Source organism: Eublepharis macularius, chromosome 5 (genome assembly GCF_028583425.1).
Source record: "Eublepharis macularius isolate TG4126 chromosome 5, MPM_Emac_v1.0, whole genome shotgun sequence".
NCBI classification, from domain to species: domain Eukaryota; kingdom Metazoa; phylum Chordata; class Lepidosauria; order Squamata; family Eublepharidae; genus Eublepharis; species Eublepharis macularius.
In genome coordinates, this window is record NC_072794.1 from 105,243,474 (window position 1) to 105,256,646 (window position 13,173).

General features: G+C 45.3%; 1 protein-coding gene across 1 annotated transcript in view; it reads right to left on the reverse strand.

The window, feature by feature from the left end:
* Positions 1–11,118, reverse strand: part of LOC129331326 (chemokine-like protein TAFA-5) — a 32,673-nt gene extending 21,555 nt beyond the window's left edge. The window contains exon 1 of the mRNA XM_054981807.1: positions 11,022–11,118. Coding sequence (XP_054837782.1) covers positions 11,022–11,118 — 97 coding nt within the window. The remainder of the gene's footprint in view (positions 1–11,021) is intronic.
* Between the last annotated feature and the right edge of the window lie 2,055 nt (positions 11,119–13,173).

The following is a 13,173-nucleotide window of genomic DNA, read 5'->3' on the forward strand; positions in this document are numbered from 1 at the left end:
CTCCCAGATCCTACTCTGAAACTCTAACCACTACACTACACTATACTGGATGGGGTGGGTGGGTTCCTGTTGAACAGTAGCAAGCAGCCAGGCCTGGGTGAGTCATACATATCATGGTATCAAGCCACTTAGTGGATGCTGGAGGACCTAGCCTCCATGAGTCCTCCCTCAAAAGCCAAAATAGCCCCAGAAAGACTCTTCCCCCTCCTTCCTGACAAAAACTAAGCCTGGAATACTGACTTAACTGTTACTTGGTTCCCTAGCAACAGATACTGAGGGCATCTGGTTAAAGCTATACATTCTTTTAATCGCTGGAGGAGTTGACCCCTAATGTTTTTGGGGGGGTTAGATTTCAGATTTTTCTGCAAATCTGGGGCATTTTTCAGGTGTGTAGGAAGACCTTTCTTGTCCATTCGTGGCTCCAATCTCCAGATTTAAGCATCCTCAGATCAGGGCCACTTTGCTATTAGTATAATATAAGATGGAACACTAATAGAGAAGTGTTGGTTCACTCAGGTGCTTTACTTGAAGAGCCACCCCTAGACATAGTGGCTTGGCTTCTCAAATCTCTTTTGTTCTTCCCTCCATTCTCTGGCCTAGGAAATGCCTAGGCTGCAACACAACACCCTCATATTAGCCTTCCTCCAGATAAACTGGACTGTCAGATACACATACCTCATGCAACAAACTGGCAGTAAACTGCTTCAATGAATCCTTTCCTCTTTTCCACCTGCATATCCACACTTTTATTCTTGCCCTAACAAATTCCTTTAGTTATCCTCTTGCTTCACTGATGCCACTTAGCAACTCCTGTCCTGAGTGCTCCTGTGAGGTCTAAAAGAAGCCACTGTTGAGACCTGCTGGTTAACCTTGACCAGACCTGCTGGTTAATCCACCCTGATTACTCTATTTTTCTGAATTCCCTTTACTTCTTTGCAAGGCCTAGCCATTCTGCTGTGATGCATTATATAGTCAACATGCATTTTTTTTAAAAAAAAAATCCTTTCCCTTTAAATAAATTCCAAAACCTTTCTGTTAGCCTTCTTCCCTATTAGCTGGGTAACAACATTTTCTCATTTCCTCACATCATCTTCAATACCATTCATGTGATGAAAACATGCGAGTTCACTGGGATTTATACAGGCACATGCAGCAGCCTTTTCATATTTATCTGAACTGTAATATATACATTCAATCTACAGCTCTCTTTCCTAGAGAGTTATTTGTTATCTGAATAAGTAGATGTGAGAAGCTAAGAAGTTTCCATTAGAAGTACATTTGCTGTGTAAGATTTACTTTGCTGCATGTATTTTTATAAGTTTTCCTGCTTTTTTATTATAAAGATTTTATTTACAAAAGAAAAGATATGAAAATAAGTGCATAATAAAGGATTATACAGGTACTAGATTGGAAATTAAGTTGAGACTTATACAATCCTATATAAACAATACATATAGAATAGTTTTGAGAGTTAAACAAACAGCACATTTAAACTTACATTGACCTAGTAAACAAAAACATTCTAAATTTATCATACCTAAGCATAGATGCATCATAATTCTCCTTCCCTCTTCTTGGTTAGTTCTAGTTATGCAAACTTCTATAGCAGTTAATTTCTGCCTAAGTAATCAAAGAGGTCCTTCCATTTCCCCCAAAATTTGGCTGTCTATTATTTAGATAGGTAGTCAGTTTAGCCATTAAAGTGTATTCATAAATCTTAACTCTCCACTCTAACTCATCAGGACAGGAATCTGTTTTCCATTTTGTTGCAAATAATACTCTTGCTGCCGTCGCCATGTAATGGAAAAGATCTCCCTGCTCTTTTCTAACATTAATTGGTAAGATATTTAAGAGCATACTTTTTGGATTTAATTCAAATCTAAGTTTAAGAATCTTTTGCATCTCTTCATGTATTTTTATCTAATATTTTTGTGTTTCTTTGCAAGTCCACCACATATGATAAAATGTTGCATCCATGCTCCGACATTTCCAACAATGTCCACTGTAACCCTTACTGATTCTCGCAATGTCTTTGGGAGTAGAGTACCATCTAAAAAACATTTTATACCAATTCTCTCTAAATAACTGACAGTCTGTAAATTTTGTGTCCTTAGTTCATAAATTTTCCCATAAGTCCCTCGGGATAGTTTCTCCGAAATTTTGCATTCATTTTATCGTAAAAGTTTTTACTTGCTCCATTTCTGTATGTTATTGCAATAATATTTTATAAGTCTTTCCCAAGAGATGCCTCAGATCTCCAGATTAGAGACGGGCACGAAATGAAATATGAACCAAAATTCAGCATGAACCAGGCCGGTTCATGGTTTGCAAACCAGCAGTTCGTCAGAACCCATTTCTTACGAACCACCATGAACTTTAGGCTGGTTCGTTTGGTTCATTTTCTGGTTCATCACTGCAGACAGCCTGGCGCCGATCAATCAGTTTCCTAAGCAACAGGGGATGGATTTCCTGCAGACCTTCTGCTGACCCAGAAGTGGTGATTTGCTGGACCGGAAGTCACATTTTCATGAACCAAAATGAACCGATTCGTGAACCGGGGAAAATTCATGAGAGTTTGTGATTTGTGAAATGTGATGAACCACGAACCACACAGTTCATTTTTTTCCGGTTCGTGCCCATTTCTGCTCCAAATATTAATAGTTCATACTGAGTTTTTTCTCTCAGCCTGCCACCTTCTTTGAGAATTTGTTCCTTTAGTTTTGATACTATTTGGTGATATATCAGCCATGGTATATTTTTACCTTGATCTTGAATTTCTTGCTAGGTTTTTTTGTTACCTTCTTTGCCCATCACTGATTCATAACTGAGTTATCAGTTCTGTTTCTCGTGGCTACATCATAGTAGGCATTAAATGGCGACATCAATGAGGAGATTGGTGGACTCAGTCTGTTTCAACATTGGAACCACATTTTGAGCAGCCAATCTCTTATAATATAGGTCCCATTCTGTTTGTGAATGGATTTCCATGATTTCTTTGTCCATAAATAATTATGGATACCTTCTTTAGTGTCCTCTGTCTCCAATATGATATGTCTACTACTTGGATTTGTAATCCAGTCTGTTATCCAAACTAACACTGCTGTTTGATGATACAATTTGATATTTGGTACAGCCAATCCGTCTCGGGTTTTGTCATCTTGTAATACTTTGAGTCGTATCCTTGGTTTCTATTATTTCCATATGAAGTCATTTATTACTTTCTGCCACATTGAAAATCTTTTGTTCTATATAAATTGGAATAATTTAAAATAAAAAATTCAATTTGGGTATTCATTTTATCAACTGAAATTCTTCCTAGCCATGAAATATTTAATTTTTCCCATCTCTGTAAGTCTTCAATAATTCCTGTCCAAACTTTTTTGATAATTATCTTTATAAAGTTTTCCTGCTTTTGATGACTCAGGACCTGATCCCATTTGACTGCTCAGTGCTACTGACCTCACTAGATTGGACAACTGCAATGCTCTCTACTTGGAGCAACCCTTGAAAAAGCTGCAGCTAGAGTAGAATGCAATAGCTAGACTGCTAGTTGGGGTCAGTTGTCTGGAACATGTGACCCCTAATATTACAGCATTTACACTGGCTCCTGAGCACAATCCAAGGTGTTGGTTTTGACCTTTAAAACCCTACATGGCTTGGGACTGGGGTAACTGAAGGATCGTCTTCTCCTTCCTGCCTGGAAATTAAGATTGCATGGAGAGGCCCTCCTGACTATCCAATCAGCTAAAGAAGTTCATCTGGTAGGTAGGGCCTTTGCAGCATCAGTCCCATGGTTAAGGAACAGCATCCCCAGGAGGTAGATGAAGCCATTTTTATTTAGGACTGCTTTTAATTAATTGTGTGTTTATGTTCACTGGGAGTCCTAAACAGTGTTTTTAAACTTTGTTTTAATTTGGTTTTTTTTATTATTTTATTTATATTGTAAGCTGCCTTGAGTTCCTGCAAGGTAGAAAGGCAGCTAATGAATGTTTTAAATAAATAATTACACATGTTCTCTGTCCTCTGTATCTAATGTCCCACACCAGTCAATGTTCTGATCCAACAGCAACTTCTCAACACATTCAAGGGCAGCCTGACAAAGAGCCTGTTACAGCTTTCTTCTTGGGAGGTTATTAGGGCAAGAAGTGTCCTAGAACACACTGAGTATAGTCTGAACCTTGTTCCTGATAAAGAACAATTCCAAATGGTAGCAGACAGTAAACAGAAAGTTGGGTGAAAAGTAACTTATGGAAAAGGTACAAACTAGCTTGGAGGATCAGTACATGACTGGTTTTACTGCGGAATTGCTTCCACCTAGAAGTATTTCACTTCTGGATTTTGTGCCTTGTTAAAGAATTACTAACTTATCTGCACTGCCTGCATCATGCATTGCAAAGGAACACTGTTTCCAACTCTGCTGCTTGAAAAAGTAACTAGAGACACTGATCTAAGTGTAAATTTACTTATGACTAGGTTCCTTGGCCTACTACCTGTAAGTAGGAGTAGGCAGTGTAATCCACCCTTTCCAGCAGCACCTATATCCCTGTTGCGCACTGCAAGCATGACAAATATAACATCACAGAAACAAAGGAGTGACAAGAGAATGTAGAAATGAAACAAAAAGAAATTGAACTACAAATCCTAAAAATATTGACTGAAAGAAAAGAGGAAAAGACTTCAACTGCTTCAGTTGTGTGAGCAAAGAGGCAATTACAGCATGTTAAGGGGATGACTGCCATGTTCTGTGATCTCAGAAATATGTCCCAAAATGTAGCAAAAGACAATTATAATCTGTGTCAGTGTTCGCAAGAGTAAAAACAGACAGTGCTATTGATTCTAGACTAATTCTACTGGAATAAAAACTGCTTCTCTGCAAAACCAAATCCCCATTTCCTGGGTGCAGCAAGAGCTAACAATTCCTCTTCCCAGTTTCCTTAGTATCATTGGAATGCCAACAATGTTTCACCTCAAGAGTCTCAGGAAATCTTCACCAGACACTGCAAGGCTGTTGTATTTGATAGGGCTTTTAATGAAGGATAAACTGTAAGCAACTTTTGTAGGGGAGAGGGTTTTAAAATGTAATGTTTTTAACTTTGACTTGTAAACTGCCTTGAGACACAAAAGGGGGAAAGGATATACATATTTTAATTAATTAATTAATAGGAACACAGGAAGTACAAAGTATTATGCACCACAGTTCTTCTGTTTAACTTCATTATACATGATTCTTTGTTTTCAGGGCGTGGAAGAGGTCTGAGAACCATCTAGTGCCATCCTCTGGCCTGCAGCAGGAGCCTCAATGCCCCAGCCATGACCTATACCACCACACATGAACCCAGCTATAGATTAAGAGATCATAAACTCCAGTGGAAACACAGAGCAGGAGCAAACAAGATGGTCTCTTGCAAGCAATGCCTGCACATTCCAGGGTAGTTTGGTACTGTTTTGGTGTAGTGACTAAGAGTGTGAATCAGAAAGACCCGAGTTCGTATCTTGCCTAAGCCACAAGCTCCTTGGATGACCTGAGGCAATAGCATGCAACTAAATCTCGTTTCCAGCTATCCCTCTGCAATAATAGGACCATAACAGTGGCATATCTTATGGAGAAATGGAGGTACAAAATGAACAGATGTAAACTTTTACTGGACCAACACATTATTACTGTGGGGACACACACATTTTTGAGTTTAACACAGATGCTGCAGAAAACTAGCAGCAACAATCTGTTGGAAGAAAAAAAAAGGCAAATTCTGTGGCATTTTAAAGGCTAAACTAGCTTTTAATTAACTAAACTTTAAAAGCTAAACAACACACTTGTTAGTCACTGAGGAGCAAACCAGACAAGATGCTAAAAGATCTGCAAATGGATCTCCCAAGCATTTTTAATTGGTAAATAGCAATTGTGCAGGCTCTGATTCAGACTAAGGATTCACAGCAGGGAGAGGAAAGATTAACCCTTTTCCCCATGCCATTTTCCTTACCACCCCCACTCCCCACCATGAACTGCAATTTGCCCCACAGAGGGAAACATACGGGTAATGTACCAGCAAGCTGTATGCTTCCCTTCAACAAGGAAAACTGCAGGAGCAGCAGAGACGAATGTTTGAAAACAGGAAAATGGTAGAGGGGAGAGGATCCAGTGTCCCTGTCCAAGCACTACAACCCTGATCCAGGCCATTCCCCCTCCCCATGCAGCTGCTGTTTATCAATTTAAAGGATGCTTGGGAGAGCCATTCGTTCATGAATCTCCCAGAGTCTTGTCCACTTTTGCTCTAAGATGTTACAGGATCTTACCTTTTCACATAGTTCTGTATCAGACTGGCCTCTAATGAAGAATTCTGTATTATTCAAATGCTAGTCTATTTCCAGATTCAGCAAAAGGTTGTTCCATTTAACAATATCACACCTTACCCAAGGTGAAAATAGCAAGGCTAGTCTCAGAATGACTCGTCTTGGACAGTAACTAGTTCTATCTATACTTACAATAGCCTGAAGGTTTTGTTTCAAGAATGGCACTGGAATGTGTTGCAAGTACTGGGCTGCTTGAACCACTGCACCGCAAAGGAAGCTGTGCAGCCACTGGCCTTATGTCTTACAGCACCCTCAGAGCCCCTCGAAAGCTGCAGAGAACTTGGCAGGGTTTTGTCTCCTGAATGCCTGAGGCCACCACTGAGCTGCTGTTTGACTGGCTGAGGCTGCAACGTTTGAATTACTAGATGAGCGTTTAGTCACAGCTGCTAATTGTGACATTATGGATGGATCCACAGATCTGCAAAGTGCTCCCCTCACATCCTTGTTTGCAAGAGGCCTGTCTTGGGAGCTCTCAGTGGAACATTTAAGCTGACGGGGCTTTTTATGTTTCTGGGTGAGTGAACATCAGCACAGGATTTCTTCTGCAGTTTCTGGACAGGCAGGGTTGTTATACACGATGACAAAGGAAGTAGCAGGAGAAACATCCGCTATTTGTGTTAATTCCCTGTACCTCAGATACTGTGGCACATTGTCATTCAGAGGTGCTTCACACAGAGTGCTTTAGTTATAAAAGGAATCAGGATTTTCTCAGTTACAATGAAAACACACAAACACTGAGTTCTTCTTGTGACAGAGAAGCTCCCCCTGGAAGCCAGCATCTAAAACAGGGGTCACTGAACCAAAATGAAACCTACCTCATAATATATATAAAAGTGATTGAGGTGGCAGTATATAATGCCCAGAAGGTCTTTTTAACCTGAAACCCTATTGTGATGTGGGACAGACATGCAACTTCATCTACTGAAGTTGCAGGGTTGAATCTCACATCAAATTGTACATATTGGCTACTGCCAAGGCACTCCACTGTAACCCTGTTCACAAGTTGTAGTGAATGCACATACATTCCATGGACAGTACACTTGATTTTTCCTTATATATGTGCTGAGTAATTCTATTACATTCAACACATATGCAACTGAACATATGATTTAAACTCCAGGTACTGGGGTTGACTGCACCTTAGCTCTTTCTTACAAACAGGTATACACATACAAAACATGCATGTACATGCATTCACTGCAGCACATGAACAGGGCTTCTGTCAGCACATGATTAACTCCAATGGGTAATCAAAAAGGAGAGATGTGAACTCATCATTCTCTTGAATAACAAGCACTACAAATAATAGGTTGCATTGAATGAGCAAGCCACAGTAGCCTAGATGGACCCAAAGTTGTCCTTATCATGGGAAATATATTTTAGGGGAACAAAAGAAACATCAGCTTTTTATGGTCCAGGACTTCCAGACAAACCTAATGTATCCAAATGGAACTTCTGTCCTGTCCTGCCATCATAACTTCTGTACTGCATGGAGGAATGCTAGATCTGTACAAGCAGCAGAACAAGGCGGGAACAAGGTGGTAGAATGGTAAGCTGAAGGAAGCAGCATTCCTCACAATTGGCCTATACCACTTCAGATGGAGGTGTCCATTGGCAAGTTCCTCAGAGAGAAAACTAACACATTAGGGGGAACATTTCTGCAACCCCAGTCTTTGCCGGCTGTGCTGGTCTTCTATTTACAATGAGTTTTTAAACACCTTGAAGCATTAAAAGTGGTATTCCCCACCCACAATTTGAAGTGGCGTGGTCAATTCTATCCTTAGAGTGTTCTACCCCACCCTACCCGCATTCTTCCACCTATAGACCAGGCCTCATTTAGGTTTGCTACCCAGCACTTCAAACTATCTTCAGGTTGCAAATAGCAGGAACAGAAATTGATCTTCCAGTCCTTCTTCTCAACTCTTTAGCCATCAACGGACATGCATGTCTGTATCATGTAAGTCCATATCTTAACTGACAGAAAGGCTTGTGGCTCAGGGGCAGAGCACATTCTTTGCATGCAGAAGGTCCCAAATTCAATTCCTGGCAACTACAGCCGATGTTGAGAAGAGCCTAGTTGTGCTTGAGATGCTAGAGAGCCACTGCCAGTAACAGGAGCCAATTCAGAAACCAGAAGAACCAATATTCTGTAGGCATCTTCACATGTTCATACTATAGCAGATCTTGTGGTCGCCTAACTCTCCCCCTCCCTAATATTTAATTCCAGATGCTTCTCTCTCCTCTAATCTGGTACTGGTAGACTTTTCTCATAGGGAACAGAAGACTTTGTGAAAACGTTGCTGTTTATAGTATATCAAGTATTTCTGTTCTTAGATAGCAAGGGGCATTATGATTAGGGTGCTAGAGCAGGATCTGGGAGATGCAGGCTTGAATTCCCATTCTGTCATGAAAGCTTGCTGGGCAACTGTGGGCTGGACACATGTTTTCAGCCCAACCTACATCACAGGGTTGTTGTGAGGATAATATGAGGAAGGGAGAACCATGCTCTAGAGAAACAGTGGGATTTAATATACCATAGATAGACAGACAGGCGTAACCAGAAAGAGAAACAAAAACTTGCCAGTGGGCAACACCTCATGTGGAAATCAGTTGCAGGAAAACTCACTGCACTAGACTGAGATGCTTTTCTTCTGTGCACGTTCAGTTCCAAGAAGACCTGGTCTAAATTTTAGACTGATTTCTCCAACTGAACTGCAGGTTTCAGACCTAGTTTGTCCCCAAATTCCCATGCAATAAACATGGACATGCCTTCCATGACTCATCTTAACCATGCTCAAAGTAAAAATCAGCCCAGAGCACCAGCATAGTGTAGTGGCTAGAGTGGTGGGCTAGGACCTTGGGAGAGCCAGGTTCAAATCCCCACTCTGCCACGGAAGCTTGCTGGGTGACCTTGGGCCAGTCACACACTCTCAGCCTAACCTACTTCACAAAAAGGATAAAATAGGGGGAAAGGCCTTTGGGGTCCCAACTGGGGAGAAAAGCAGGATATTAATGTAAAAACCAAAGACATAAATAATAGCTAAGTGTCTCAGCCACTGGCCAGAGGTGAAAAGATGAATCTGTTGTTCTTCTATGTGAACATCCTTCTAGGAAAGTTTGTCTTACAAATATAATGAGATTCACCTATGGAAAACAGCTTAGCCAGCAGAAGGGCTGTGGACGAATACTTAGATGTATGCATCATTAGAATCATAAGGATATGATTGCTCAATACACTGCGAACAGCACTGCAGCCAGGAACTGCCCAGTTCTAACATGGTGGCAGGGAAAATCAGCTTGATGTGGAGAGAAATGAACTCCAAATCCAGTTCTATGGCCCACATGTGCTCTCCTTTTGTGAAAGTTTCCCTTTTCTTCTTTTGTACATGCCAAGTGTAAATGGATCTTTCTGGGCTGGAAAAGCCATGTCTTTATCTTACCCTACCCCACAATGGACTATCAAGTTCAAAAGCTCAGATATGACAAATTTGTTACCTAAACATCTTGCCACATGCGCTGTGATCTTATACACATACCTTGAAGGTGTCCCACTTGGTTCAATGGGGATCATTCCCATATAAATCTACATGGGATTATAGCCTTAACACTTTGGGTCTGCCCTTTTGTTAAATCCTGTTACCAGTATGAAAATCTGGAGGAAATGAAATAGTCTCTTATGCATTTGAAATGTATATATTTAATTGATTCCATGATACCTGGGAAAGAAGGACTGCAATTGGTTGGAAGTGATGTCACCAGTCTCTCACCTTTGCCTCTGCTGTATTTTACAAAAGAGAAAATTGGCTCATTTTTAAAAATCTGTGGCTGAGTTGCAACACCACTGACCAAGAGCACCCATGCCACGTTTCCTGGACTCATTCAGAAGCCATCTTGGCTAAGCTTGAAGTCTTCATTCCTGTTTTAACTTGGGAACTGAAACTATTCTGCATAAAGTAACCCAAGCTGTATGCGTGCCTTGGCCAGTTTCTATGCCAAAGTTTTAATATTTTAAACTAGTTTCTACATTTCTGTTTTCTCTGTTAAACAGAAAGTATTTCTGATGTTTTTACCTGAGATCAAAATATGCCTTAAGCCTGAAAATACTGCCCAGACCTAAGAGCGTCAGACTCTTTTAGAGGTGGTCTGAGGAGCTGGATGGTCTTGGGAATATTGCTTTCAGTCAGTCCCCATTTTTCTTAACCAGTGTGGTGTGATTTCATTTTCTAGACTGTGTAGTGTAGTGGTTAGTGCATCAGACTAGCAATAAAGCAGGCCCAAGTTCAAATCCTCACTCAGTTATGAAGTTCACTGGTGACCTTGGGCCAACCACTCTCTTTTCCTCAGTCTATTCTACCTCATAGGGGTGTTGTGAGGATAACATGGAGGAGGAGAGAACTGCTGCCCTGAGCGCCCCGGGATTTAATCCATTCCCCTCTGTGGACTCCTGGCTGTGCTAGAAGCAAAACAGCTGGCAGTAGCAAAATACCCAGAAGAGTGGACAGGTTATGAGCCTGTGGGTAAGAGAATTCCACTAGAGCAGACAAGTTTTATCACCAGGTGGGTCTGTTCACATTTGTTTGGTAAAATGTGCGGAAAGGGCTCCTTTTGTCTTTTTTTGTATAAATGCTGGCAGAGCAACAAGGCGGAGTACAAAAGAGAGCAGAACTTACCTTCCTTGGGTGGATGAGAGTACAAGAGCCAGAAGAAAAGGAGGCAACAAAGTATAGCGCTGATCCCTGTAGACAGCTCTCTCCATCCGGCCAGCATCCTTGTCGAGGTCTTCCCAGATCGGCCTCCAGCCGGGCCAAGGCGGATAGCTCCCCCTCCCCGTCTCTAAATCCAACTACCAGGGGGGCGTCTGCTCGGCACGGAGGGGCTGCAGCGGCGCCTGGAGTGCAGCTGCATTCCCTTCAGAGCAGAGGGGAGTGCTGGGCGGCAGCATCAGGCTTCCAGAAGAATGTGCACCTCCGGCCCAACTTGCGAGGCCCCACCGGCTCCTTCAGGGCTGGGCACGCTTCATCCCGAAGCCCAAGGGTGCGTCTCTCTCCCGGGATCTCTGTTCACACGCCGCCCCCGCCGCCCGCCTCGCTCAGCGTCCACGTCTTGCACCAAACCCCGCTTTGCACCAGCGAATGGCTTTGAGAAGTATCGGCGGGATTGCAACCGGAGGAACCCCGCCCCTCTCCGTGGTGCCGGCAGAAGTCCCGTCCGGGCGCGCTCCGTCTCCCTCGGCGCCCGGCAATTCAGCAGCCGTCTCCCTTTGCCGTTTGATGCAGTTTGCCCAGCGAAGCCCCCGCTGCGACGCTCTCCCCTCCCAGAGCCCCCGCAACTGCGCGGCTCCCCGCTGGCGCGGCCGCCCGCTCCGCCGGCTTCCCCAGGGCGCGAGAGGAAGGATTCATCCTGGGCTGCGGTCCGAGAGGGAGGCTGCGGAAGGCGCGGAGGCGCCCCGCTCGCCCCTCGGCGGGTCACGCCGGATCTCTCGAGCGCTCCCCGCCGCTCGCAGCCTGTGCGGCACGTCGGCTACCTGTGGCAGGCGCTTGGCCAGAAGGAGCCGATGGGCACCAGCAGCGGCGAGGCGGGTCCCGCGGGACGGGGGTGCGAGGGCGGGTTCGATCCAATTGACCTGGAGCCGCCGGGAAGTTTCGGTGCCCAGCAAGAGCTGACCAGGCAAGCGCAGCCGCCGCCGGCCCTCCCCCGGGATTTCCCGCTTTCCGCAGCGGGAGGGGTGGCACGTCCTGGCTCCAAACGGAGTCGAAAGGCGGCGGCCGCCGCTTCCCTCGTGATCTCCGGACTGCAGAGGATCAGCTAGGCCAGAAGCGCCGCCGGCAGCTTGGGAGCGGGGGGGGGGGGGGGCGTATCTTCAGCGCTGCACCTCCCCGAGGGGGCTGGCGAGCCTGTCTAGATCCGCTCCCCCGAGGCGGCGGCGGCGGCGGCGGCGTCTCCCCAGGCCGACGGAGCGGTGGCGCTTGCGTCTTCCTTCTCCTGGTGCCGGAGAAAAGATCCAGGGAAAGTTTCTCTCTCCGCTCCACCGCAGGGCCCCGCGAGCGGCGCCGGCCTCCCCCTTGGCAGCCGGCCGGCCTCCCAGACGGAGGCCACCTGCCGCGAAGCCCCTGGCTGTGCGTCTCCCGCCGCGTAACCCCTTCCGCGCCGCACGCCCGGGAGCCGCTGCCTGGCCTGCCCACCTGATCCGCTCCGAGCCGCTCGCTGCAGCATTCCCTGGCGCTGCGGCGTCTCCCCGTCCCCGTCCCGCTTTGCCAGAAGAGAGTCCTGCTGGAAGCTGGATGCGCGCCCGCCCTCCTCCCTCAGCACAGGTGAAAGCCGCAGGGCATGGGTGGGCCGGTCGGGCAATGCAGCACTCTGGGCTCCTCGTCCAGGCCAGCCACGGAGAGACGGGAGGGGGCACCAGTCTGGCTGGCCGAGTTAAGACTGCTTGGCACGCTGGCCCTTCTGGCACGGGCAGCCGCTTGGAGAAAGAGCTGCCGGGGTGCCCTGCTGCGCCCCCCTCGCCCCCGGCTGCCATTCCCTTTGGGTCCTGCGATGGCCTCCTTGCGCTCTACAGGGGGCGGCTGCAGAAGCCGACGCCACAAAAGATGCGCAGAGCCTGGAAGAGCACGCGGAGCAGAGCTGCCTAAAGCTATGCCATGCCTGCGCTGTGGAGCCTGAATTTGCTGGAAAGCTGGTGGGGCATTGCTGGGAACGATGAGGTCTGTTGGGAGCTGTCCACTTGCCAGGACAATGTGGAATGCTCTAGTTTAGTTGATCTTTGAGACGGCTCTTAGCCCCTTGCTAAATGATTGCTGCTGAGAAACAAGTGGATCCTGC